The 26,861-nt window shown below is 45.3% G+C and overlaps 2 protein-coding genes across 2 annotated transcripts in view; one reads left to right on the top strand and one right to left on the bottom strand.

The window, feature by feature from the left end:
- HIPK3 (homeodomain interacting protein kinase 3) overlaps positions 1 to 26,861 on the bottom strand; it is a 250,315-nt gene that overhangs the window by 192,158 nt on the left and 31,296 nt on the right. The window contains exon 2 of the mRNA XM_069739692.1: positions 17,243 to 18,344. Coding sequence (XP_069595793.1) covers positions 17,243 to 18,344 — 1,102 coding nt within the window. The remainder of the gene's footprint in view (positions 1 to 17,242; positions 18,345 to 26,861) is intronic.
- Positions 10,463 to 13,237, top strand: LOC138649319 (uncharacterized). The gene is made up of 2 exons (XM_069739604.1): positions 10,463 to 10,547; positions 10,630 to 13,237. Exon 2 carries the CDS (start codon positions 12,294 to 12,296, stop codon positions 13,221 to 13,223), a length of 930 nt encoding a protein of 309 aa, XP_069595705.1. The 5' UTR covers positions 10,463 to 10,547; positions 10,630 to 12,293; the 3' UTR covers positions 13,224 to 13,237.

The following is a 26,861-nucleotide window of genomic DNA, read 5'->3' as shown; positions in this document are numbered from 1 at the left end:
CAGCAGTAGACAGGTCAGTGGAGGCCTAGTGGAAGGAGGGACCGCAGACAGGCTTCGAAGCCCTAACATAATAAATTGGGCTGCCTGTAGGCAGTTTAAAATTGGTTCCAGGGGAACACGGGCAGCAGTAGACAGGTCAGTGGAGGCCTAGTGGAAGGAGGGACCGCAGACAGGCTTCGAAGCCCTAACATAATAAATTGGGCTGCCTGTAGGCAATTTAAAATTGGTTCCAGGGGAACACGGGCAGCAGTAGACAGGTAAGTGGAGGCCTAGTGGAAGGAGGGACCGCAGACAGGCTTCGAAGGCCTAACATAATAAAATGGGCTGGCTGTAGGCAATTTAAAATTGGTTCCAGGGGAACACGGGCAGCAGTAGACAGGTCAGTGGAGGCCTAGTGGAAGGAGGGACCGCAGACAGGCTTCAAAGCCCTAACATAATAAATTGGGCTGCCTGTAGGCAGTTTAAAATTGGTTCCAGGGGAACACGGGCAGCAGTAGACAGGTCAGTGGAGGCCTAGTGGAAGGAGGGACCGCAGACAGGCTTCGAAGCCCTAACATAATAAATTGGGCTGCCTGTAGGCAATTTAAAATTGGATCCAGGGGAACACGGGCAGCAGTAGACAGGTAAGTGGAGGCCTAGTGGAAGGAGGGACCGCAGACAGGCTTCGAAGGCCTAACATAATAAAATGGGCTGGCTGTAGGCAATTTAAAATTGGTTCCAGGGGAACACGGGCAGCAGTAGACAGGTCAGTGGAGGCCTAGTGGAAGGAGGGACCGCAGACAGGCTTCGAAGGCCTAACATAATAAATTGGGCTGCCTGTAGGCAATTTAAAATTGGTTCCAGGGGAACACGGGCAGCAGTAGACAGGTAAGTGGAGGCCTAGTGGAAGGAGGGACCGCAGACAGGCTTCGAAGGCCTAACGTAATAAAATGGGCTGGCTGTAGGCAATTTACAATTGGTTCCATGGGAACACGGGCAGCAGTAGACAGGTCAGTGGAGGCCTAGTGGAAGGAGTGACGGCAGACAGGCATCAAAGGCCTAACATCATAACATTGGGCTGTTGGCAATTTAAAATTGGTTCCAGGGGTACACGGGCAACAGTGGTCTGGTCAGTGGAAGTCTAGTGGAAGGAGTGACGGCAGACAGGCATCAAAGGCCTAACATAATAACATTTGGCTGTTGGCAATTTAAAATTGGTTCCAGGGGTACACGGGCAACAGTGGTCTGGTCAGTGGAAGTCTAGTGGAAGGAGTGACGGCAGACAGGCTAAGAAGGCCTAACATAACAAAATTGGGCTGGCTGTAGGCAAGTTTAAATTGGTTCCAGGGGAACATGGCCAGCAGTGGCCTGGTCAGTGTAGTAGTTGTAGAAAGAACGGACCGCAGACAGGCTTCGAAGGCCTAACATAACAAAAATGTCAAAACAATGGTATTGTCAGTGCCAGGCATTGAAGGATGTCAGCGCATAGACTAAACATTGGTGAAGCTGTGAGAGATAATTTTGCTAGTGGTAGAGCACTGTTTGAGCTGGGGGGGGGGAACTGTCTTGTGGCCGGCGGTACAGGCCCAGGGCCCCTCATATTACAATGGTGTGTCTGACGTTGGGTGCGCACCACCACCGCCAGAGACACTTTATTGTACTATGAGGGACCCAGTGGCAGTGCCGTCGACCAAAAGCGGGCACACCCACCTCTTCAGACAAACAGCACTCTCACGGGTGCTGGCGCAAAGTGGCGATACCACGGCCCCGTGTGGGGAGTTTGGCCATTTTGTTAGGAGTAAACATGTCGTATGCTAGACAATCAGGTGCAGAAAATTACGAGATTGGAAAAGTCATTCAGAAGAGTCCACAGGCAAGACCTTTTCATAGGAAAGTTAGGTGTCAGCCGGGCAAGGTGGGGCAAAAGATTTCGAAATCCAGTTGTGGTTCATTTTAATGAAGGTTAGATCATCTACATTTTGGGTAGCCAGACGAGTCCTTTTTTCAGTTAGTATTGAACCTGCAGCACTGAATACTCTTTCTGATAGGACACTAGCTGCCGGGCAAGCAAGCTCCTGCAATGCATATTCTGCCAATTCTGGCCAGGTGTCTAATTTGGATGCCCAGTAATCAAATGGGAATGACGGTTGAGGGAGAACGTCGATAAGGGATGAAAAATAGTTTGTAACCATACTGGACAAATGTTGTCTCCTGTCACTTTGAATTGATGCTGCAGTACCTGTCCTGTCTGCGGTCATAGCAAAATCACTCCACAACCTGGTCAGAAAACCCCTCTGGCCAACGCCACTTCTGATTTCTGCCCCTCTAACACCTCTGGTCTGCTGGTCCCTGGAGCTCGTGTGAGAACGATCACGGGCGCTGTGTGCAGGGAATGCCAGAAGCAAACGGTCAACAAGAGTTGATTGTTTTGCTGCTAATATTAGTTCCAAGTTCTCATGTGGCATAATATTTTGCAATTTGCCTTTATAGCGAGGATCAAGGAGGCAGGCCAACCAGTAATAGTCATCGTTCATCATTTTTGTAATGCGTGTGTCCCTTTTGAGGATACGCAAGGCATAATCCGCCATGTGGGCCAAAGTTCCAGTTGTCAAATCTGCGGTTGTGCTTGGTTGAGGAGCAGTTGCAGGCAAATCTACGTCACTTGTGTCCCTCAAAAAACCAGAACCCGCCCTTGCCACGCCACCAATTTCCAATGACCCCGGGAAAGCTTCCTCATTAAAAATATACTCATCCCCATCATCCTCCACCTCCTCTTCGCCCGCTACCTCGTCCTGTACACTGCCCTGACCAGACAATGGCTGACTGTCATCAAGGCTTTCCTCTTCCTCTGGTGCAGACGCCTGATCCTTTATGTGCGTCAAACTTTGCATCAGCAGACACATTAGGGGGATGCTCATGCTTATTATGGCGTTGTCTGCACTAACCAGCCGTGTGCATTCCTCAAAACACTGAAGGACTTGACACATGTCTTGAATCTTCGACCACTGCACACCTGACAACTCCATGTCTGCCATCCTACTGCCTGCCCGTGTATGTGTATCCTCCCACAAAAACATAACAGCCCGCCTCTGTTCGCACAGTCTCTGAAGCATGTGCAGTGTTGAGTTCCACCTTGTTGCAACGTCTATGATTAGGCGATGCTGGGGAAGGTTCAAAGAACGCTGATAGGTCTGCATACGGCTGGAGTGTACAGGCGAACGGCGGATATGTGCGCAAAGTCCACGCACTTTGAGGAGCAGGTCGGATAACCCCGGATAACTTTTCAGGAAGCACTGCACCACCAGGTTTAAGGTGTGAGCCAGGCAAGGAATGTGTTTCAGTTGGGAAAGGGAGATGGCAGCCATGAAATTCCTTCCGTTATCACTCACTACCTTGCCTGCCTCAAGATCTACAGTGCCCAGCCACGACTGCGTTTCTTGCTGCAAGAACTCGGACAGAACTTCCGCGGTGTGTCTGTTGTCGCCCAAACACTTCATAGCCAATACAGCCTGCTGACGTTTGCCAGTAGCTGCCCCATAATGGGAGACCTGGTGTGCAACAGTGGCAGCTGCGGATGGAGTGGTTGTGCGACTGCGGTCTGTGGACGAGCTCTCGCTTCTGCAGGAGGACGAGGAGGAGGAGGAGGAGGAGGAGGAGGGGGTGCGAACGGCTACAGCCAACTGTTTCCTAGACCGTGGGCTAGGCAGAACTGTCCCAAACTTGCTGTCCCCTGTGGACCCTGAATCCACCACATTTACCCAGTGTGCCGTGATGGACACGTAACGTCCCTGGCCATGCCTACTGGTCCATGCATCTGTTGTCAGGTGCACCTTTGTGCTCACAGATTGCCTGAGTGCATGGACGATGCGCTCTTTAACATGCTGGTGGAGGGCTGGGATGGCTTTTCTGGAAAAAAAGTGTCGACTGGGTAGCTCGTAGCGTGGTACAGCGTACTCCATCAGGTCTTTGAAAGCTTCGCTTTCAACTAACCGGTAGTGCATCATCTCTAACGAGATTAGTCTAGCTATGTGGGCGTTCAAACCCTGTGTACGCGGATGCGAGGCTAAGTACTTCCTTTTTCTAACCATAGTCTCATGTAGGGTGAGCTGGACTGGAGAGCTGGAGATCGTGGAACTAGCGGGGGTGCCGGTGGACATGGCAGACTGAGAGACGGTGGGAGATGGTATTGTTGCCGCCGGTGCCCTAGATGCAGTGTTTCCTACTACGAAACTGGAGATTCCCTGACCCTGACTGCTTTGGCCTGGCAAAGAAACCTGCACAGATACTGCAGGTGGTGCAGAAAATGGTGGCCCTACACTGCCGGAAGGGATGTTGCGTTGATGAGTAGCTTCATTGGCCGAGGGTGCTACAACCTTAAGGGACGTTTGGTAGTTAGTCCAAGCTTGCAAATGCATGGTGGTTAAATGTCTATGCATGCAACTTGTATTGAGACTTTTCAGATTCTGCCCTCTGCTTAAGGTAGTTGAACATTTTTGACAGATTACTTTGTGCTGATCAATTGGATGTGGTTTAAAAAAATGCCAGACTGCACTCTTTCTAGAATCGGATACCTTTTCAGGCATTGCAGACTGAGCTTTAACCGGATGGCCACGCTGTCCTCCAACAGGTTTTGACTTTGCCACGCGTTTTGGCCAAGATACGGGCCCGGCAGATGGAACCTGTTGCGATGTTGATGCCTGCTGCGGCCCCTCCTCCTCCGCTTCAGAACTGCTGCCGCCTGCACCCTGTTCCCCCAATGGCTGCCAATCGGGGTCAAGAACTGGGTCATCTATTACCTCTTCTTGTAGCTCGTGTGCAACTTCGTCTGTGTCACCGTGTCGGTCGGTGGTATAGCGTTCGTGATGGGGCAACATAGTCTCATCAGGGTCTGATTCTTGATCAGCACCCTGCGAGGGCAATGTTGTGGTCTGAGTCAAAGGACCAGCATAGTAGTCTGGCTGTGGCTGTGCATCAGTGCACTCCATGTCAGATTCAACTTGTAATGGGCATGGACTGTTAACTGCTTCACTTTCTAACCCAGGAACGGTATGTGTAAAGAGCTCCATGGAGTAACCCGTTGTGTCGCCTGCTGCATTCTTCTCTGTTGTTGTTTTTGCTGAAGAGGACAAGGAAGCGACTTGTCCCTGACCGTGAACATCCACTAACGACGCGCTGCTTTTACTTTTACCAGTTTCACGAGAGGAGGCAAAAGAGCTAGAGGCTGAGTCAGCAAGATAAGCCAAAACTTGCTCTTGATGCTCCGGCTTTAAAAGCGGTTTTCCTACTCCCAGAAAAGGGAGGGTTTGAGGCCTTGTGTAGCCAGACGACGAACCTGGCTCCACAGCTCCAGACTTAGGTGCAATATTTTTTTTCCCACTACCACCTGATGCTCCACCACTACCCTCATTACCAGCTGACAATGAACGCCCCCGGCCACGACCTCTTCCACCAGACTTCCTCATTGTTTTAAAAACGTTACCAAACGAACGGTATTTGTTGCTGTCACACAACTTACACGGTGAGCTATAACTTCAGTATGATTTAGCTACCCCTTTACAGGTGGGTGAGACCACAACGAAAATCAGCCACAATGTTACACACTCTGTTGTTGTTGGCAACAAATGAGATGGCACACACGCAGGACTGTCACTGAAGCGCAAATGTAAATATTTATCTCCCACTGATTTGTGTTTGTTTTTTTTAAAAGGGAGACTTCAGAAAAAAAAAAAATTTAAAAAAAAATTATTTTTTACAGAAGAATTTATAAAACAAATAAAATGAAATGATTGTTTCAGGGAGAATTTAGGAGAAAAAAAAAAAAAAAGGCTTTGTAGGGCCCACTGAGTGAGAGAGGACGCACACAGGAGTCAGGAGTGGCACACAAGCCCAGAGGCCAATATTAATCTCCCACCGATTGATTTAGTTATTTTTTTTGGTCGATTTTGGAACCCAAATCAAGCAAAAAAATTAATAGGCTTTCTATGGCCCACAATTGGGGAGAGAGAGAGAGATGGCACACCCAGGAGTCAAGACTGGCACACAAGCAGAAGGGGCAATATGAATCTCCCACAGATTTTTTTTTTTTTTTTTTTTTTTTCAGGGAGACTTGAGAGAAAAAAAAATACAAAAAAAAATGATTTTTTTCAGGAATAATTTAGAAACCAAAGAAAATAAAATGATTGTTTCAGGGAGAATTTAGAAAACAAATAAAACAAAAAATAGGCTTTCTAGGGCCCACTGAGTGACAGATGACGCACACAGGAGTCAGGAGTGGCACACAAGCCCAGAGGCCAATATTAATCTCCCACTGATTGATTTAGTGATTTTTTTTTGGTAGATTTTGGAACCCAAATCAAGCAAAAAAATTAATAGGCTTTCTATGGCCCACTATTTGTGAGAGAGATGGCACGCTCAGGACTGGCACACAAGCCCAGAGGCCAATATTAATCTCCCATTTTTTTTTTTTCCAGGGAAAATTTATAAACCCAATAAAAAAAATAATAATAAATAGGCTTTCTATGGCCCACTATCTGAGAGAGAGAGATGGCACGCTTAGGACTGGCACACAAGCCCAAAGGCCAATATTAATCTCCCACTGATTGATTGATTGATTTTTTCAGGTAGAATTATGAACCCAAATCAACCAAAAAAATAAATAGGCTTTCTATGGCCCACTATTTGTGAGAGAGATGGCACGCTCAGGACTGGCACACAAGCCCAGAGGCCAATATTAATCTCCCACTTTTTTTTTTTTTCCAGGGAAAATTTATAAACCCAATAAAATAATAAAAAAATAGGCTTTCTATGGCCCACTATCTGAGAGAGAGAGAGATGGCACGCGTAGGACTGGCACACAAGCCCAAAGGCCAATTTTAATCTCCCACTGATTGATTTATTGATTTTTTCAGGTAGAATTTAGAACCCAAATCAAGCAAAAAAATAAATAGGCTTTCTATGGCCCACTGAGTGACAGATGGCACACACAGGAGTAAGGAGTGGCACACAAGCCCTGAGGCCAATATTTTTCTCCCACTGATTGATGTTGTGATTTTTTCTGGTAGATTTTGGAAACCAAATCAAGCAAAAAAATAAATAGGCTTTCTATGGCCCACTGAGTGAGAGATGACACAGACAGAGATGGCACTCTAGCAGAAATGTCAATCTTAATCTCCCACAAAAAAAAAAAAAAAAAAAAGGAACTGTCCTTCAATTACTATCTCCCTGCAGTAATCTCAGCCAGGTATGGCAGGCAGCTACTATCTCCCTGCCTGCAGTAATCTCAGCCAGGTATGGCAGGCAGCAATAAGGAGTGGACTGATGCACAAATTAAATAAAAAGTGTGGACAAACAAACAAGATAGCTGTGCAGAAAGGAAGGAACAAGAGGATTTGTGCTTTGAAAAAAGCAGTTGGTTTGCACAGCGGCATACACACAGCAATGCAGCTATCAGGGAGCCTTCTAGGGCAGCCCAATGAGCTACAGCGCTGAGGGGGAAAAAAAAAAAAAAGGAGCTTCCACTGTCCCTGCACACCGAAGGTGGTGTTGGGCAGTGGAAATCGCTACAGCACAAGCGGTTTGGTGGTTAATGGACCCTGCCTAACGCTATCCCTGCTTCTGACGAAGCGGCAGCAACCTCTCCCTAAGCTCAGATCAGCAGCAGTAACATGGCGGTCGGCGGGAACGCCCCTTTATAGCCCCTGTGACGCCGCAGACAGCAAGCCAATCACTGCAATGCCCTTCTGTAAGATGGTAGGGACCAGGACCTATGTCATCACGCTGCCCACACTCTGCGTTTACCTTCATTGGCTGAGAAATGGCGCTTTTCGCGTCATTGAAACGCGACTTTGGCGCGAAAGTCGCGTACCGCATGGCCGACCACGCACAGGGGTCGGATCGGGTTTCATGAAACTCGACTTCGCCAAAAGTCGGCGACTTTTGAAAATGTTCGACCCGTTTCGCTCAACCCTACTGAAGACTATTCTACATAACCGTGCAATGGAAAATGAGGTGCAATCAATACAAGCGAATTTACAAGAAAATGAGATTTGTGTGTCACAGTAAACTGCACCAGGGAATTGCAAAAAGGGAACATGACTGCAGATTTACTGCTAGGAGATATTAGGGGTGCGCTGCCACCTTCCCAATACTGTAATTTATCCTCATACCCCTCTTCCCCGCCTGCAGACAGTGACCAAGTGCAGGACGCCTAGCAGTCATTGCCGCAGTGTGCGGGGATCACACCCACGTGACTGACATCCTAGCGTGGACATGCTGGGATGTCAGTCACACCACAGTCCCTGACCAGTCCACAAACTGTAGGCAGGAACAATGGTTTTTAAGCACACAGGTGGCGTTTAGGTATAACACAGGAATCATGAAATAACAGTATTAGGCTACGTTCACATTAGCGTCATGCGACGCAGCGTCGCCGACGCACGACAACGCATGCGTCATGCGCCCCTATCTTTATCATTGGGGACGCATGCGTTGCGTTGTCGTGCGTTTTCGGTAAAACGCACAATGCATGCGTCGTTTCACCGCACATGGGTGGCGTCGGAGACGCTACCATGTTGCATTTTTGTACCGTCCAAAAAACGCGCGTGTCGCACTTGCGTCGCATTTGAGTCGTCAATGCGTTACAATTTCCCATTGAAACCTATTGACAATGCACTTGCGTCGCGGGTGTGCGTCGTGCGTGCGTTGTGCGACGCATGCGTCGTTAGATAAAATGAAACAAAAAAGTGTCTAGACAGTGTCTAGACAGTGCAAACAGTGAGAAAAACATCCCCCATATATAAAGAAAATGTTGGATTGTTTGTCACTTCTGCTGCAGCATCTTGAGGCAAGACACCAGAGGCACATCTCCAGAACATCTAGAGGCATCACACCAGAACCCCAGACGACTTCTACTATTCATCCGCTGTCCAGAGATGTAAGTATAGAATGATTCTCTGCATTTTCTACATGTTTTTTTAAATTATTTTTGCAAGTTGTGTATTATATTCTGCACTGTGGTTAAAGATATTGTGGTATTTTTAGTCTGGTTGTGATGTATGGCGTGGTATAGGATGGCGTTTCATTGTCTGCGGCCTTGATTATTGTTCTTTCCAGGATAGATTTTTTGTTTCCATTTTTTGGTTTGGTGGTGTTTTTTGTATTCAGTTGTGATGTTTTCTTGCGTTATATGATGGCGTTTAATAGTCTCCGGCCCTGTCGGTTTTATTGTTAAGTATGGTAGTATGGAATGATTCTGCGCCCTTTTATTACATTTATTAATTTTTTATTGCAAGTTGTGTATTATGTTCAGCACTGTGGTTGTGTAAAGACATCGTTGTATGTTTATGGTTGTGATGTATGGCGTTGTATGGCCCTTTTATTGTCTCCGTCCCTGTCGGTTTTATTGTAAAGTATGGTGTGTTATTAATTTTTCTGCCCTTAATTTTTGGGGGTTGTTAATTTTTTACTTTCAAAAAACTATTGTGTTTTTTGTGTTGCTCCGTGCATACTGTACTTTTTAAAAAAAAAAAAAACCTTTTGGGATTACTACATAGGGTCTGTCTGTTGTAGATTAGTTTTCTTATCTTTAGGCTTTTGTACTCTGCCATTGGGTTGTCTCTGCCATTGTTTCTTTAATTTAATCAATGTGGCCGTGTTGTTTGCTCAGCGTTAAGGTACCTTCACACATAACGATATTGTTAACGATATCGTTGCTATTTGTGACGTAGCAACGATATCGTTAAGGAAATCGTTCTGTGTGACAGCGACCAACGATCAGGCCCCTGCTGGGAGATCGTTGGTCGCTGAATAAAGTCCAGAACTTTATTTCGTCGCTGGACTCCTGCTGACATCGCTGGATCGGCGTGTGTGACACCGATCCAGCAATGTCTTCACTGGTAACCAGGGTAAACATCGGGTAACTAAGCGCAGGGCCGCGCTTAGTAACCCGATGTTTACCCTGGTTACCATGCTAAAAGTAAAAAAAAAACAAACACTAGATACTTACCTACCGCTGTCTGTCCTCCAGCGCTGTGCTCTGCACTCCTCCTGTACTGGCTGTGAGCCGGAAAGCAGAGCGGTGACGTCACCGCTCTGCTTTCCGGCTCACAGCCAGTACAGGAGGAGTGCAGAGAAGCAGAGCGCAGCGCTGGAGGACAGACGGCTGTAGGTAAGTATGTACTGTTTGTTTTTTTTTACTTTTAGGATGGTAACCAGGGTAAACATCGGGTTACTAAGCGCGGCCCTGCGCTTAGTTACCCGATGTTTACCCTGGTTACCGGCATCGTTGGTCGCTGGAGAGCGGTCTGTGTGACAGCTCTCCAGCGACCAAACAGCGACGCTGCAGCGATCCGGATCGTTGTCGGTACCGCTGCAGCGTCACTTAATGTGAAGGGGCCTTTAATTCAGTTGGAGTGCAATGTTCTTTGTGGTTTAAATGACTTTTTTTTTTTATATATTGCTGGATTGTGCATAGGAGCATGGGATCAATGTTATTTTGTTCTTTTTTCAGAATTGCATTTGTCATGGCCAGCGGCAGCGATTCCAGCCACACCCCACCGCTGAGGAGTCCGGTGAGTACATGATCTACTATTGCTTACTATATTCGCTGTCATTTGTAGATGTCACTCAACTTTTTGGTAAACTATTTTGCAGGCTTCTTCAAGTGAGGAGGAGAACCAGGAGGAAGAGAGGGAGCAGCAGCAGGGACCACGGGGCCAAGCTGTGGCTGCAGGACGGAGAGTAAGTATTTATTTCAAACCTATTCATTTTTTTTGTTTAATTTTTTTGTTTTTGCGGTTATGGGGGGTGGTGGGAGGTTGTGGTGTTGTGTGTAGTAGGTGGCGGTGGAGGAGGTAGGGACAATTTTTTTTATCCTTTCAAACATTAATATTTTCCATTTTTTCTAGGTTTCACAACGGGCCCTGGATGAACCACTCAATATTGACATGATGGTGGCATCCATTGAAGCACGGGGCCCGTTGTGGGACAGCCGTGACCCCCGGCACGCGGACCAGGGCATATTGCGGGGTCTGTGGAAAGAGGTGGCACAATCGCTGTGGGATGGCTTCGACAGCGCTTCCCCCAAGGCGAAAGCTAGTTTCCGTAAGTATTTCCAAAATGCTGCTGTGACCCATCATGCCAGGATTACACAACCGTCTGTGATGTCTTCTATTGGGATTGCACACGGTTGCGTAATCGTTTTCAATATATTATCTAAAACCTTTTTTATTTTTTCAATTTATACACAGTTAAACAATTGAAGACCAGATGGCGCTCCATGAAGGACCACTTCAGGAGGGGCCTGAAAAAGGAGGGACAGACTCGTAGTGGTGCTGCCGCTTCAAGGACCTCGGTGTACAAGTATAACCGTATACTGCAGTTCTTGCGACCGGTCCTTGAAAGCAGAGAGTAAGTATAGTACCTATGCACACACCTAGTTTTTACAACATGCATATTCACATACTACATTCCAGCCACGTAGCTTATTGCCCAGCCATTTATTTTGGCAAGTACAAAGTATAGAAATGAAGAAAAAAAGGCAAGTTCACCGAGGTGTGAAAAGTAAAAAATACATACTTTTATCCTCTTCAATCATAAGCAGAGGATGAAACATCAGCACAATACAATAGACACTATCTACGCGTTTCAGGTGACAGGGAACATCAGACCTGAAACGCGTAGATAGTGTTTTTATTGTATTGTGCAGATGTTTCATCCTCTGCTTCTGATTGAAGTGAATAAAGTATTTTGTTTTTACTTTTCACGCCTCGTTGACCTAGAATTTTTTATTCATTTCTGGTCTTCTCACACTTGACACAGCGGCTCCGTGCTCCGAGCCTTCTGGGATTACTACAATGTTGAGCTTGACTTACTATTTCTTTCCCTGAAATCTGAAGTATACAGAACACAGAAAAATAGTAGATTGGCCATGCCCAGCCAATATTTAATAGTGTAGTAGTATAGTGGCTATCCCGGTATATCCCCGATTTTTTATACCAAAAAAAGTAGATACGGCATACATTCCACTGCAAAGCAGGTTATGTTCCCATGATTGCTCAGCTCGCAGGACCTGTGATGATGTCTCGGTCACATGACCGTGACGTCATGGCAGTTCCAACGTAAGCATAATTGTCTGGCGTTGCAAACCACAACCATGGGTGACTATTGTGAATTAAATAAATACCTTTTTTTTTTTTAATATTGATGGTGCATATGCAGTGTCAATATTAAAAATAGGTTAATATTAATGGCGGCAATTGATACCTGGCGGTAAAGTTAATTAATGACGCATGTGAAATGTGATATTTAGTATACTAATGGTTTCCTTATGTTTTCACAGAACACACAGCAGCACCCGCGAGGCTGTCCGACCCTCTGGAGCGGTCCTTTGTGAAGCGCCATCTGAACAGTCGCAGCCATCCCACAGCGAGAGCAGGTCTGCACCACCACAATCTGGCGAACCGGCAGCCGGTCCATCAGATGTTCCCCTGGCCAAGGCCTCTGTCGCTCCTTCCTTTGGGTCTTCCCGACAGCGTCAGCGGGCCTCGGACAGGGCGCCCATGGCCGAATTTTTACATCTGAGCACCATATTTCAGAATGGTTTCAAGGCGCTGTGCGATAAAATGTGCAATATCGAACGGCGCCTTGAAAACATCGAAACGGATCTCTCGAGGCCGGCCAAACATTTTTTTAATGCCATTCACAACGGCATGGTTGAACATCTTACGCCGGAACTCCAGATTTCGGTCATGCAGGGCTGCAACAATGTATATGTCAGTGCTCTGCAGCAGGCTCGGGTCATGCAGTCAGCGACAAATATGCCCGCAGTACCATCGCTGGCTGCCATGACTCCGACTCCTGCTGCAGAGCACCACCACAGAGCTCCGCGTGCCACCGCCACCGCCACCACAGAACAGAGCCCCAAAGTTCAGAGCCTGACAGGCCTTCAAGGGGACACAGACGGGAAGCCGACCCACACCCAGAGGGAGAGAGGAGGAAAAAGAAGAAGAAGACGACGACAAGTACTACGACCTTGGCTATGGCTGCTCCCAAAAGTACCACCAGAAAACACCCCGGGTCGACCCGGAGCACACCAAGTACCCAGGCTGGGTCTACACGGAGTACACCCAGTACCCAGCCTGGGTCTACAAGGAGTACACCATCACAGCCTGGGTCTACCCGGAGCCGGAGTAGCCAGCCAAGGACACTGGTCGTCCCTCCTCCTCCCTCACCTCCTGCTTTGCTAGTCTCGCCACCATCCACTGCCTGGGTTGATGTCGGCATCCCGTCTAGTGTCAGAGTATGCTGCTTCCTCCCCCTCGTCGTCCTCCTCGGTCTCCTCAACACCCCCAAAAAGTGTGGGATATCAATCCCCTTTAATTGCGGATGTTGGTACCCCCTAATAACATTTCCCAAATTTCTTTTTTTTGTACCCTAAATAAATGTTATTTTTTTTTAAAAAAATTAGTTTTTATTGTCTCAAATAAAGTTTGCACCAAATCACACCTTGCGCCGTATACACAATTATTGTCTTTGTAACACCTGATGTGCAATGTCTGACAATATTTATCAATTTGTTTTTTTCATTGTTTTATAGGGCTGTCGCTCAGTGTACTATCAGATGTTACAAACACAAACAGCATTGCTCAATATGTCAAGTTTACAATGTACCAGCACACAACAATTTCAGTATAGATAAAGTTGGTTTTTGTGTGTAACCAACGTTATCTTTTCTGAAATTGTAAAACGATTGAGCCCCTGCTCTGAGTTTTTTGGTGTCAGCGAATGATTTGGAATTTTTTTTGGGTAACTGATCAGATGCTGTCATTGTTGGATCGGCGAGTTTAGACCGATCCAGCGATGTCTTTGTTTTAAACAAGGGAATATTGGGTTACTAGCGCAGTGAACACTCAAATAAAAAGTGAACAATACCCCACAAATATAAAAAGGTGTCTACCACGTCCCTCGCCGTCATCTTTCCGCACTGACACTGTGATTCCCGCCCGTAAAGCTGAGCACACCGTTGACTTAATAAACGCTGTGCTGTGCTTTAGGGCTGGCACAGTACAGGAAGTTGACGGCGATGGACGTTTCACACACCGGAGTGTAAGGGTTTTTTGTATTTTTTAAAATTACATTTACAATGGTAAACATCGTGAGTGTGGCAAAGCGCTTCATAACATTACCCAGATTACACGGGACTTGCTCTTTTTTGGTCGCTGGAGAGCTGTCTGTGTGACAGCTCTCCAGCAACCACGCGACAACTAAACAACGATCTCGGTCCAGTCGTATCACTGGTCGGTATCGTTGGATAATAGTTTTATTAATGTACCTTAAGATTATTGGTCAGGTGAGGTGGAAGCAATGTTCACAGTGTCGCCACTATTTGACTCTGGACGAATTCTAGCATCCTGAGTACAATAGTGTTAACTCTGTAGAGTTTTGCAAACATGATCGTCTCCCTCCTTGTCAAGCCTGGTTCCATATGCAAATAGTCTGCAGGATTAAAAATGGTTGACAAGGTGGGAGCCGATTATGTTAGACGTCAAAACTATGGAACAAACAAGTTTTGTGTGACACACATTACTTTCAATAAAATTGGATTTTACAATTCTATTACTATGGAAAAACGTATGGGAGATTTGTTTGGTGAAAACGGAAAGGCACAAGAACTTTATTTCAAAACACAACGCATTATACAATCAGGGGACATTTTAACAATAACCTTACATAGTATGGTTAAATGACATGGACTCCACAGTGTTTACATGACATCATAATAACACGAAGAATTAAACCATTTGATCTTGCCATGAAACACGGCCAACATCAGAAACAAAGTATGCAGCAAATTGGTCCCTCATATGAGCAATCTCCACAGTTGTCCGCAGAGGATGATCTTGATAATCAGGCAATGGATTTGGTATGGGTTCATCGAGTTCCACGTTGACTCTCTCTTTATCAATAATAAAATTGTGGAGAACCACACACGCCTTCACCACCTCATCCACTGTCTCAATTTTCAAATTTATGGCGGATCCTAAGATACGCCATTTGGAGACCAGGATGCCAAAGGCGCACTCCACAGTTCTTCTGGCCCTGGACAGTCTATAATTATAATAATAATAATAATCTTTATTTTTATATAGCGCTAACATATTCCGCAGCGCTTTACAGGTTGCACACATTATCATTTATAATTAAATATAGTTTTGGTGCGGTCCAACCCACGACTTGAGTACGGTTTAAGTAGGTTGCCACTCATTTGAAAAGCCTCATCACCAACAACAACAAATGGCAGGGCCGGGCCGTCGGTGTTGGGAAGAGGTCGTGGATGGGGGAAATTAAAATTGTTATTGTACAATCTTCGGCCCATATCAGACTCCTTAAATGTCCGTGAATCATTTGCACGACCAAACGCTCCAATGTCCACAGCGAGAAACCTGCAGTCCGCACCTGCAATTGCCATCAGCACGGTGGAAAAGTATTTTTTATAATTAAAAAAAAAGAGATCCACTTCTTGAAGGCTTGGTAATCCTAATGTGCTTCCCATCCACGGCTCCAATACAGTTAGGGAAAGAACACACTTGTTCAAATTTTTGGGCGTTGGCAAGCCATATTTCTCTTGTAGGGATGGGTAAAAATTCCTCCCGGAGGTTGTCCCACAATGCGCGGCATGTGTCGGCAATAATACCCGACAGTGTTGAGACTCCAATCCGAAACTGGAAATGCAGTGATCTCAATGTCTCTCCGGTAGCCAGGAAACTGACAAGAAGAAAAATAAATAAATATAATTAATAAAATTGTTATGAAATAATTTTTCATTTTTAATAACAATCCCCCCACCCCACAAAACAAAAACACGTTACTTTAAAAAATGGCAAGAACATATAAATCCTTCACATTCCATTACGTACCGTAGAGTCACCAGCAGACGTTCCTCAGGGGAAATCGATTTACGGAGCTGCGTGTCCTGCCTGGAAATGGTTCCTTCCACCAGACGCAGCAGATATCGGAAGCTGTCTTTTGACATCCTGGTGTATTCAAAGTATTTGTCCTGGTTCTCATTTAATTCGCCAAACAGACAATGGTAGGCTCCACGACTCTCTCGGACTTCCACTATAGGGTGTAGCCAAAAACGCCGATGACTCCTTCTCCGTAGTTTGTCTCTTTTCCTCTGTTCATGACAGGCAATAGCATAAGCAATAGCAAGGGCTAATTCCAGCTGAAAATTGAGGTAGATACTCTCCATGGGACGATCCATCTTGATGCTCTATGGTTGGAAATAATCTATGCCGGGGTATATATACCACTATTACATTAATACCCACCCCCATCTACCCATTGGTGGCATTATCGATTGTCTAGACACTAGACCCACCCTCTTCTATTCATTGGTGGTGCTATCTAGTGTCTAGACACTAAATTGTGTGTAAAGATCTAATCAGTGTTTGACAACGCATGCGTCGTAAAACGCTGCGCTTTTTGTAAAAACGCAACAAAAACGCACCAAAAACGCTGCGTTTTACGACGCATCCATCCGACGCTTGCGTCAAAAAAGGTGCGTTTTTGCGTGCGTTTCCGATGCGTCGTGCGGTGCGTCGGCGACGCTGCGTCGCATGACGCTAATGTGAACGTAGCCTTAGATGGCTGAAAAAAATGTTCCAAATACTTCCCTATGAGTAAATCCTACTGTCACGTTCCTTTACAATAAAAAAAGACCCTATACATCCATTATAAGATACTTCTAGCTCAACTCTGCAATTTCTATTTAAAGGAGTTGTCTCAGCATAGACAGAGATAAGATATGCCGCCAATGTTCAGCTGAGTATGGTAGGCCTGATATGAGCTCTGGTGATGGCTGGATCAAAGGTGCAGCAACTTCCATAACATTGCCTCAGTTTATATTAGTTGTTGAGTGCCTAGTGTTACTGACTCTTTCCCCCAAGTAATCCGTGGAATCAGGCTCCAACAATCAGTGACAACCAATGACCACACAGTCTATAACCGTTCTCTACACCAGAATCCTAATAGTTTATCCGTTAAACTAAAAACTCTGTACACACATAAAAAGACCAGACACAAAGAGCCTGACAATTAGTCAGAATTCTACTTTGCCATTTCCTTGAGAAAGTCGTGAAAAGGGTGTGAAGGGAACAAAGTCTCAAACAACAGACACAGTAGACACAACCCTTTAGGAGAATATACAACTGCGGTATATTTAATAGGTTTCAGTGAAGAAGAAAAAGCTATAAACAAGCCTTACCTGTAATAACGGGACTGCAGATAAGTGGAGCAAACAGTCTTTGATATATGGCTAGCAGAGCCAAAGTCGATTACTTTCACCCTGTAAGGTTGCCGCACGGGATCCACCAGCATGATGTTCTCCGGTTTGAGGTCAGCGTGAATTAAGCCAAGACTTTTAAGCTTTTTCAGTGCAGTAGCCACCTGCTGAAGGATGGCCCGTATGACTTTCAGGGGTAATGGGCTAAATTTGTTTTGCTTTAAAAAGTCATATAAATTCTGTTCCAACATTTCAAAAACCAAGCAAGTGTGGTTCCGATGCTGAAAGCATTCGTACGCACGCACAAAGTTAAACTCATCAGCATTCTCGTTGCTCAGCCTGGCAAGGATGCCCACCTCAATCTGCCCTTGGCGTGCATATGAAGGATGGTTTTTTAGGATTTTGACAGCCACAACCTCATTTGTCCCCCTTTTCCAACACTTTACCACCTGTCCAAAGGTTCCCCGGCCCAAAAAATCCAGTACTTCATAAGTATTTTTAACCGAGCACAACACTTCATGCTGTACCAACTGATAGTCACCATCCACACTAGCCCCATTCTGCTTAGAAGCACCAGTGGTCGCCACAACAGCTACTGGGTTTGCTGCGTTGCCTGGTAGCATGGCAGGCAGTACCGACAATTCATCAACAATCTGCATGGTGCCACCTTGGTTTTCCAACTCTTCACTCTTACGCTTCAATCCACATCGCTGATGCGTTTCCAGCAAGTCTGATACACAATCCGGTGTCCCAACTGTTGGTGCCTCTGCTGGATCTGGCTGCGCCTGCGCTGCTCGGTCCCCGGGAGCACCTGTGTTGGTTTTTACTGTGACTGCGCTGGTTTGGGATGTGCTAGTCTGCTGGCGAGGTCTGTCAATTGGATTCTTTGTCTGAAAAGGAGCCCTACTCTTGTTGGATGGATGTGCAAATCCAAAGTGTCTAGCATTCAGGTCGGTGTGTGGATAGCTCCTCTTGCTGTACACACAACTACTTGGTTCTATTTTCAGTTTCTTCACACTACAAAAGGCACTTGACTGAGTTTGATAAACATATGGTGGGAACACCAAGACTTGTGAGGCCATACCTGAAAAACACAACACAAAAAAGAGAGAACATTAATTAGTCATGCGGTCATTAAACGAATGGTAATTCATGCATTACATTCAGATCTAACTGGAGCAGCCGACCAGGGTATGAAGCACTACTCCTAGCAGTCCTATGCCACCAGCTTCCACAATTCGTATGGTGCTAGAGTAGTAACGACAATGCACAAACCAACCTCATACATTGCTTTATAGGTCTGATGAAGGGACACTGCAACCCAAAATGCATAACTTTGTAAAGCTTTTATTTCAATAAAAATTACATATTCTGAATCAGCTTTAATTTAGAATTCTGTTTTTTACTTAATTTCCTTGTTTTTTCCACCCAAAAATGTTTTAATACATTGATAATCGTTAATTGGTAAATTGATGACTATAAACTGGTAACCTTTGGGAGAGGTCACCCTACAGTCCAACACTGATCAATCAGTGGCGCAATACACCCTTTCTTCCAGTGGAATGGTAAATCCCGATGTACTGGGAAATTCCTGTGAAGAATAATGGGAACAAAGGTGTGAGAACTGTTATCTAATGAGTATACAAATATGTAAACTATACTGAAATTAAAAAACAAACATGTGAATAGAGTCTAAGAAAATAAAAGTCTTGTAATTCACTGGTGCCCCCATAGTCTCATCTGGGTCTGCCACATAGCGTGGTTTCATAAATATTTACATCCTCCATTAAACGACAATTCTAGAGCAGCTTTTCTTAGAAATTGCTATTCCTCGTTGGAATTTAGGAATAAATTGCCAACTGTGATTTACCATTGCACTACTGTAGGGGTACATGACTGCACAATGCCATGCACCTATCCATCATGGTCTCACATCCGGTACTCACATTTTAGGGGGAGAAATAACAGAAGAACTGGATGAAAAAGATTTCGAATTTAAAGGTGATTCAGAAAAGTTCTATTATTTACTGTAGCACACGAAAAGGAGAACAGATAAAATGATCAGCATCCTGCGTCAAATGGAAGCAAAGGGGCCCAATGATTTATATGGGGTCTCAATACAGGACTGTTTTTCCCCCCATCTGAACATAAACAACAGATGCAAACCAGACAGATGCCGTATAAATCAGACTTTGTTCACGTTAAGTAGTTCGCTTTCCATTATGGTCATCCCAAAATTGATCCAAAAACAAACATCGATCCAGTAGAGCAGGGTGGGGAAGCTTTTTTCTGCCAAGGGCTATTTGGTTATTTACACCATCCTTCGGGGGGAGGACCGTAAAACTAGCGTGATAACTCTGCCCACAAAGTGCGTCCTGACGCTGGCACTGGTGTCCGGATGTAATCTTTTATTGCATGTGCGTGCTCATGGAGCAGGAAGAAATTAAAGGACCTGCGGCCATCATACAGCTGCCGGCCCGAGCACGGTGGGCCAGAGAAAAGGCAATACAAGATCCATTCATTTGAATGGGAATGGAAAGGTCTTAAGAAGTCTTCTCTTTAACTGCATTTCAGCCGCTTTCCTATTTTGAGCAGGATCAAAAAACGTAGTCTTCACAGCTTCCATGGTCTGGGGGTTTGTTTTTATTTTATTTATTTTTTGGGGAGGGGATATTACATCGAAGTCTATAAGGAACGGATCGCAAAAGATTGACCTGTTGACAACTCTGTCAACAGATCCCTTTTTTTTTTTTTTAGAATTACGCAAGCCCAGAACACTAGAGAGGCCCCTCTAGTAAAAATTGATTATTCACAGATGCAAAAGAAGGGGAAAATCAAACAAGGCCGCAAATCAGACAAATGATCTACAAGTTAAGGTACCGTCACACATAACGATATTGTTAACGATATCGTTGCTTTTTGTGACGTAGCAACGATATCGTTAACAAAATCGGTATGCGTGACAGCGACCAATGATCAGGCCCCTGCTGGGAGATCGTTGGTCACTGGGGAACGATCAGGACTTTATTTCGTCACTGATCACCCACTGACATCGCTGAATTGGCGTGTGTGATGCCGATTCAGTGATGTCTTCACTGGTAACCAGGGTAAACATCGGGTTACTAAGCGCAGGGCCGCGCTTAGTAACCCGATGTTTACCCTGGTTACCATTGTAAAAGTAAAAAAAAAAAAAAACACTACATACTTACATTCCTGTCACGTTCCCCCGGCGTCAGCTTCCCTGCGTCCCCCAGTGTCAGCGCCGGCAGGCCGTAAAGCAGAGCACAGCGGTGACATCACCGCTCTGCTTTCCGGCCAGCGCTTACACAGTGAAGGGAAGCTGACGCTGGGGGACGCGACAGGAATGTACGTATGTAGTGTTTTTTGTTTTTTTAACTTTTACAATGGTAACCAGGGTAAACATCGGGTTACTAAGCGCGGCCCTGCGCTTAGTAACCCGATGGTTACCCGGGGACTTCGGCATCGTTGGTCGCTGGAGAGCTGTCTGTGTGTCAGCTCTCCAGCGACCACACAAGGACTTTCCAATGATCACGGCCAGGTCATATCGCTGGTCGTGATCGTTGGAAAGTTGCTGAGTGTGACGGTACCTTTATTGTAAAGGTACCTTCACACTAAATGATATCGCTAGCGATCCGTGATGTTGCAGCGTCCTGGCTAGCGATATCGTTCAGTTTGACACGCAGCAGCGATCAGAATCCTGCTGTGATGTCGTTGGTCGGGGCTAGAAGGCCAGAACTTTATTTGGTCGCTGGATCTCCCGCTGACATCGCTGAATCGGCGTGTGTGACACCGATTCAGCGATGTCTTCACTGGTAACCAGGGTAAACATCGGGTTACTAAGCGCAGGGCCGCGCTTAGTAACCCGATGTTTACCCTGGTTACCATCCTAAAAGTAAAAAAAACAAACACTTCATACTTACCTTCCGCGGTCTATCCCCGGCGCTGTGCTTTCCTGCACTCACTGTGAGCACAGCGGACGGAAAGCAGAGCGGTGTCACTGCTGTGCTTTCCGGCCGCTGTGCTCACAGCCAGTACAGAGAAGCACAGCGCCGGGGACAGACAGGGGAAGGTAAGTATGAAGCGTTTGTTTTTTTTACTTTTAGGATGGTAACCAGGGTAAACATCGGGTTACTAAGCGCGGCCCTGCGCTTAGTAACCCGATGTTTACCCTGGTTACCGGCATCGTTGGTCGCTGGAGAGCTGTCTGTGTGACATCTCTCCAGCGACCAAACCGCGACGCTGCAGCGATCCGGATCGTTGTCTGGATCGCTGCAGCGTCGTTTAGTGTGAAGGTATCTTAAGGAAATTAAGAAATAATTACATTAACCTCTTCAGCTCCACACAAAGGAAGAACTGTCAAAATCTTCATTACTAAACTGAATTAAATTGTTCTTTTTCCTAACCTTCAAGAAGAACATACCGTAATTCTCCCCACTTGGGCAGACATCTATCAGTTATGTGAGTAATTAGAGCTCTATATTTAGCAGCAAATAGGAAGGCGGCAGGTTTATTTTCAGAGCTATTTGCAGGTATTAAAATATAAATCATCCATCAGCTGCTATGTACGCGTAAAATCTCTTAGGACAAAAGAAGAATGCTATAAATGTAGACTTGAAAAGTGACATTACTGTAGTAGCCATCAATTGGAAATTCATGGCCATCCGCAGAAGACAGCCCAAGAAGTAAGGTACCTGTGCAACACAGCAGTAAGCTGAGAGTTCCGGGCAAGCAGCTTACGCCGTCAGGGAAAGCTACAGCCAGTCAGGCAAATATAGTGTTAAACAGCGGCCATTACCACGTATGGAAGAACCGCTCTAAGAATCGCTCAGGTACCATCTCTATGGCGACCAAACACCCCAGAAGGAAGTTGATTATATGCTCGTGCTTCGGAGCGGCCTGTGGGGTCTTCATGTGATGCTCTGATTAGGTATTCATAATGCAGACTGCTGACTGGTCACTGATCGCCCAGTGACCTGCCCCCTAGTCTACATAATTAATGTCTTCTGTACATACATAACCCCTTCACGATATGCGCCACACTATTACTGCACATATCGTGTCTCCCTCTATTATGTGGGCTCCGTTGTTGAGCACACATCTTTCCCGGCACATGTGAGCGGTTTTGATTAGCTGACATGTGCCCAGAATAACCACGGGTGGAATCACGATCTACCCGCGGCTATTAACTCACTAAATCGCGCAGGAAATCCGCCCATCGGTGACCCCGTCATGTAATCGCGGGGCGCAAATGGGTTGGCCACCCAGTGATCGGCGCTCATAGCAAGTCAGCAATTCTGCTACATACAGGTGATCTGATCATCGCTTGTATGTAGTAGAGCCAATCGAGTTATGGCAGCTTTTAGTCTCCTGTGAAGACTATTGAAGCATGCCAAAAGTAAAAAAGAAAAAAAGAAAAGAAAAATACTAAAAAAAAATAAAAATATATAAGAGTTAAAATCACTCCCCTTTTTCCCCCATCTATATACACATAAAAACGAGTGTATATGTGCATCGACGATGTCATAATGGTTGCCATGGCGACAATGATATAATAAAGGTTGCCTTGGTGAAGATGATGTCATAATGGTTGCAGTGGCGACGATGATGTCATAATAGGTTGCAATGGTGACAGTGATGTCATAATGGTTGCCATGGTGATGATGTCATAATGGTTGCCATGGTGACGATATCATAATGGTTGCCATGGCGAGGAGGATGTCATAATGGGTATATAGGCACAGAACTATGGGATGGAGTTCAGAATCCCGAATATATAAAAAAAAAATTAACTCGAATGCTAAACGGCGTAATGAGAAAAAAAGTCAAAATGACAGAATTACATTTCTTTGGTCGCCACAACATTGCATTAAAATGCAATAACAGGCAATCAAAAGATCATATCTGCACCAAAATGGCATCAATAAAAACGTCAGCTTGGCACGCAAAAAATAAGCCATCACCCAACCCCAGATCACGAAAAAGGAGACGCTACGGGTATCGGAAAGTGGCACCATATATATTTTTGTTGTTTTTTTTTAAACAAAGTTTGGAAATTTTTTTTACCACTTAGATAAAAAAGATCCTAGACATGTTTGGTATCTATGAACTTTAAATGACCTGGAGAATCATAATGGCAGGTCAGTTTTAGCATTTAGTGATCCTAGCAAAAAAGCCAAAACAAAAAACAACTGTGGGATTGCACTTTTTTTTTTGCAATTTCACCACAATTGGAATTTTTTTCCCGTTTTCCAGGACACGATATGTTAAAATCACTGGTGTCGTTCAAAAGTACAACTCGTCCCACAAAAAACAAGTCCTCATATGACCATATTGACTAAAAAATAAAAAGCTTTGGCTCTGGGAAGGAGGGGAGCGTAAAAAAAAAAAAAAAATACCTCCAGTCATGAAGTGGTTAATATATTGCAGTCATTATATTACACAACATTGTGCACTTCCAATTGCTCATTTTGCTTTTCTACCCAGCTAATTCTTACCTTTCTATTAAGTCTATGACATCACAAAAGCTGACTCTCTGAATCCTTCAAAGCTCTATTTAGAAACAGGAGGCCAGTATTTCCAGTATGAGTCATAAGTCACTGCAAAAGTCCTTGGCAGGTGCAAAAGGGAGCAGCTGGGTCAGGAGTCGAAGAGGGGAATCAGTCATGCAGGGAGAAGAGACTTCCTGTTTCTACATACAGCAGAGAAGTACACAGTGATGTACGGTATAATTGGATTGCAATATATTAAGAGAATAAAAACTTTGATGGGAGTGATTACTTAAGCTGTCATGTGCCACCTAAAATAAACGCTCTGTACAGTTTACAATGTTGGCATAGATTCCCTCTTAAAGAGACTGCCTGGTGAAAAGACGTGATCACCTATCCATACGATAGAGATCTAACTGGTGGCAGAACTAGCAGATCAGGGAACTTTTAGCTAGTTAGAATGGAGCAGCAGGGCACTTGCTCCGCCGCTGCTCCATTTATTCCCTATACAGGTCCTTCTCAAAAAATTAGCATATAGTGTTAAATTTCATTATTTACCATAATGTAATGATTACAATTAAACTTTCATATATTATAGATTCATTATCCACCAACTGAAATTTGTCACGTCTTTTATTGTTTTAATACTGATGATTTTGGCATACAACTCCTGATAACCCAAAAAACCTGTCTCAATAAATTAGCATATCAAGAAAAGGTTCTCTAAAGGTACCGTCACACTAGACGATATCGCTAGCGATCCGTGACGTTGCAGCGTCCTCCCTAGCGATATCGTCCAGTGTGACAGGCAGCAGCGATCAGGCCCCTGCTGTGCTGTCGCTGGTCGGGGAAGAAAGTCCAGAACTTTATTTGGTCGCTGGACTCCCCGCAGACATCGCTGAATCGGCGTGTGTGACACCGATTCAGCGATGTCTTCACTGGTAACCAGGGTAAACATCGGGTATCTAAGCGCAGGGCCGCGCTTAGTAACCCTATGTTTACCCTGGTTACCATCCTAAAAGTAAAAAAAACAAACACTACATACTTACCTACAGCCGTCTGTCCTCCAGCGCTGTGCTCTGCACTCCTCCTGTACTGGCTGTGAGCGTCGGTCAGCCGGAAAGCAGAGCGGTGACGTCACCGCTCTGCTTTCCGGCCGCTGTGCTCACACAGACAGTACAGGAGGAGTGCAGAGCACAGCGCTGGAGGACAGACGGCTGTAGGTAAGTATGTACTGTTTGTTTTTTTTACTTTTAGGATGGTAACCAGGGTAAACATCGGGTTACTAAGCGCGGCCCTGCGCTTAGTTACCCTATGTTTACCCTGGTTACCGGCATCGTTGGTCGCTGGAGAGCTGTCTGTGTGACAGCTCTCCAGCGACCAAACAGCGACGCTGCAGCGATCCGGATCGTTGTCGGTATCGCTGCAGCGTCGCTAAGTGTGACGGTACCTCTAACGACCTATTACCCTAATCTTCTGAATCAACTAATTAACTCTAAACACATGCAAAAGATACCTGAGGCTTTTATAAACTCCCTGCCTGGTTCATTACTCAAAACCCCCATCATGGGTAAGACTAGCGACCTGACAGATGTCAAGAAGGCCATCATTGACACCCTCAAGCAAGAGGGTAAGACCCAGAAAGAAATTTCTCAACAAATAGGCTGTTCCCAGAGTGCTGTATCAAGGCACCTCAATGGTAAGTCTGTTGGAAGGAAACAATGTGGCAGAAAACGCTGTACAACGAGAAGAGGAGACCGGACCCTGAGGAAGATTGTGGAGAAGGACCGATTCCAGACCTTGGGGAACCTGAGGAAGCAGTGGACTGAGTCTGGTGTGGAAACATCCAGAGCCACCGTGCACAGGCGTGTGCAGGAAATGGGCTACAGGTGCCGAAATGGGCTACAGAGAAGCAGCACTGGACGGTTGCTAAGTGGTCCCAAGTACTTTTTTCTGATGAAAGCAAATTTTGCATATCATTCGGAAATCAAGGTGCCAGAGTCTGGAGGAAGACTGGGGAGAAGGAAATGCCAAAATGCCTGAAGTCCAGTGTCAAGTACCCACAGTCAGTGATGGTGTGGGGTGCCATGTCAGCTGCTGGTGTTGGTCCACTGTGTTTCATCAAGGGCAGGGTCAATGCAGCTAGCTATCAGGAGATTTTGGAGCACTTCATGCTTCCATCGGCTGAAATGCTTTATGGAGATGAAGATTTCATTTTTCAGCACGACCTGGCACCTGCTCACAGTGCCAAAACCACTGGTAAATGGTTTACTGACCATGGTATTACTGTGCTCAATTGGCCTGCCAACTCTCCTGACCTGAACCCCATAGAGAATCTGTGGGATATTGTGAAGAGAAAGTTGAGAGACGCAAGACCCAACACTCTGGATGAGCTTAAGGCCGCTATTGAAGCATCCTGGGCCTCCATAACATCTCAGCAGTGTCACAGGCTGATTGCCTCCATGCCACGCCGCATTGAAGCAGTCATTTCTGCCAAAAGATTCCCGACCAAGTATTGAGTGCATAACTGAACATTATTATTTGATGGTTTTTTTGTTTGTTATTAAAAAACACTTTTATTTGATTGGATGGGTGAAATATGCTAATTTATTGAGACAGGTTTTTTGGGTTATCAGGAGTTGTATGCCAAAATCATCAGTATTAAAACAATAAAAGACCTGACAAATTTCAGTTGGTGGATAATGAATCTATAATATATGAAAGTTTAATTGTAATCATTACATTATGGTAAATAATGAAATTTAACACTATATGCTAATTTTTTGAGAAGGACCTGTAGAGCTGTCGAGGGAGCACTGTGCTGGCATTTTTGTCAGGCCCATACAGATTGAAAGGAGCAGTGTTAAAGCACCCAACCTCTCTAAAAGGGAACAGGTCACACAGAAAAAAATTAACCTGCAGATATAATAGAGGATAATGTGTGTAAAGCGCTGCGGAATATATGTTAGCGCTATATAAAAATAAAGATTATTATTATTATTATATGGGGTTAATGGTGTTAGTAACCTGCTTGGCGCCTGCACATGAGTGTTGCGGTGCGCAATCAACTTTATTCCCCCCAACAGCGTTCTGGT

Source organism: Ranitomeya imitator, chromosome 9 (genome assembly GCF_032444005.1).
Source record: "Ranitomeya imitator isolate aRanImi1 chromosome 9, aRanImi1.pri, whole genome shotgun sequence".
In the NCBI taxonomy this organism is placed as follows: Eukaryota; Metazoa; Chordata; class Amphibia; order Anura; family Dendrobatidae; genus Ranitomeya; species Ranitomeya imitator.
Note: the sequence above shows the minus strand (reverse complement) of the source record. Positions and strands in the feature narration are given on the sequence as shown.

Excerpts from the sequence above, each read along its gene's own strand:
- LOC138649319 (XM_069739604.1), top strand. The coding sequence starts at position 12,294 with ATGGTTTCCTTATGTTTTCACAGAACACACAGCAGCACCCGCGAGGCT.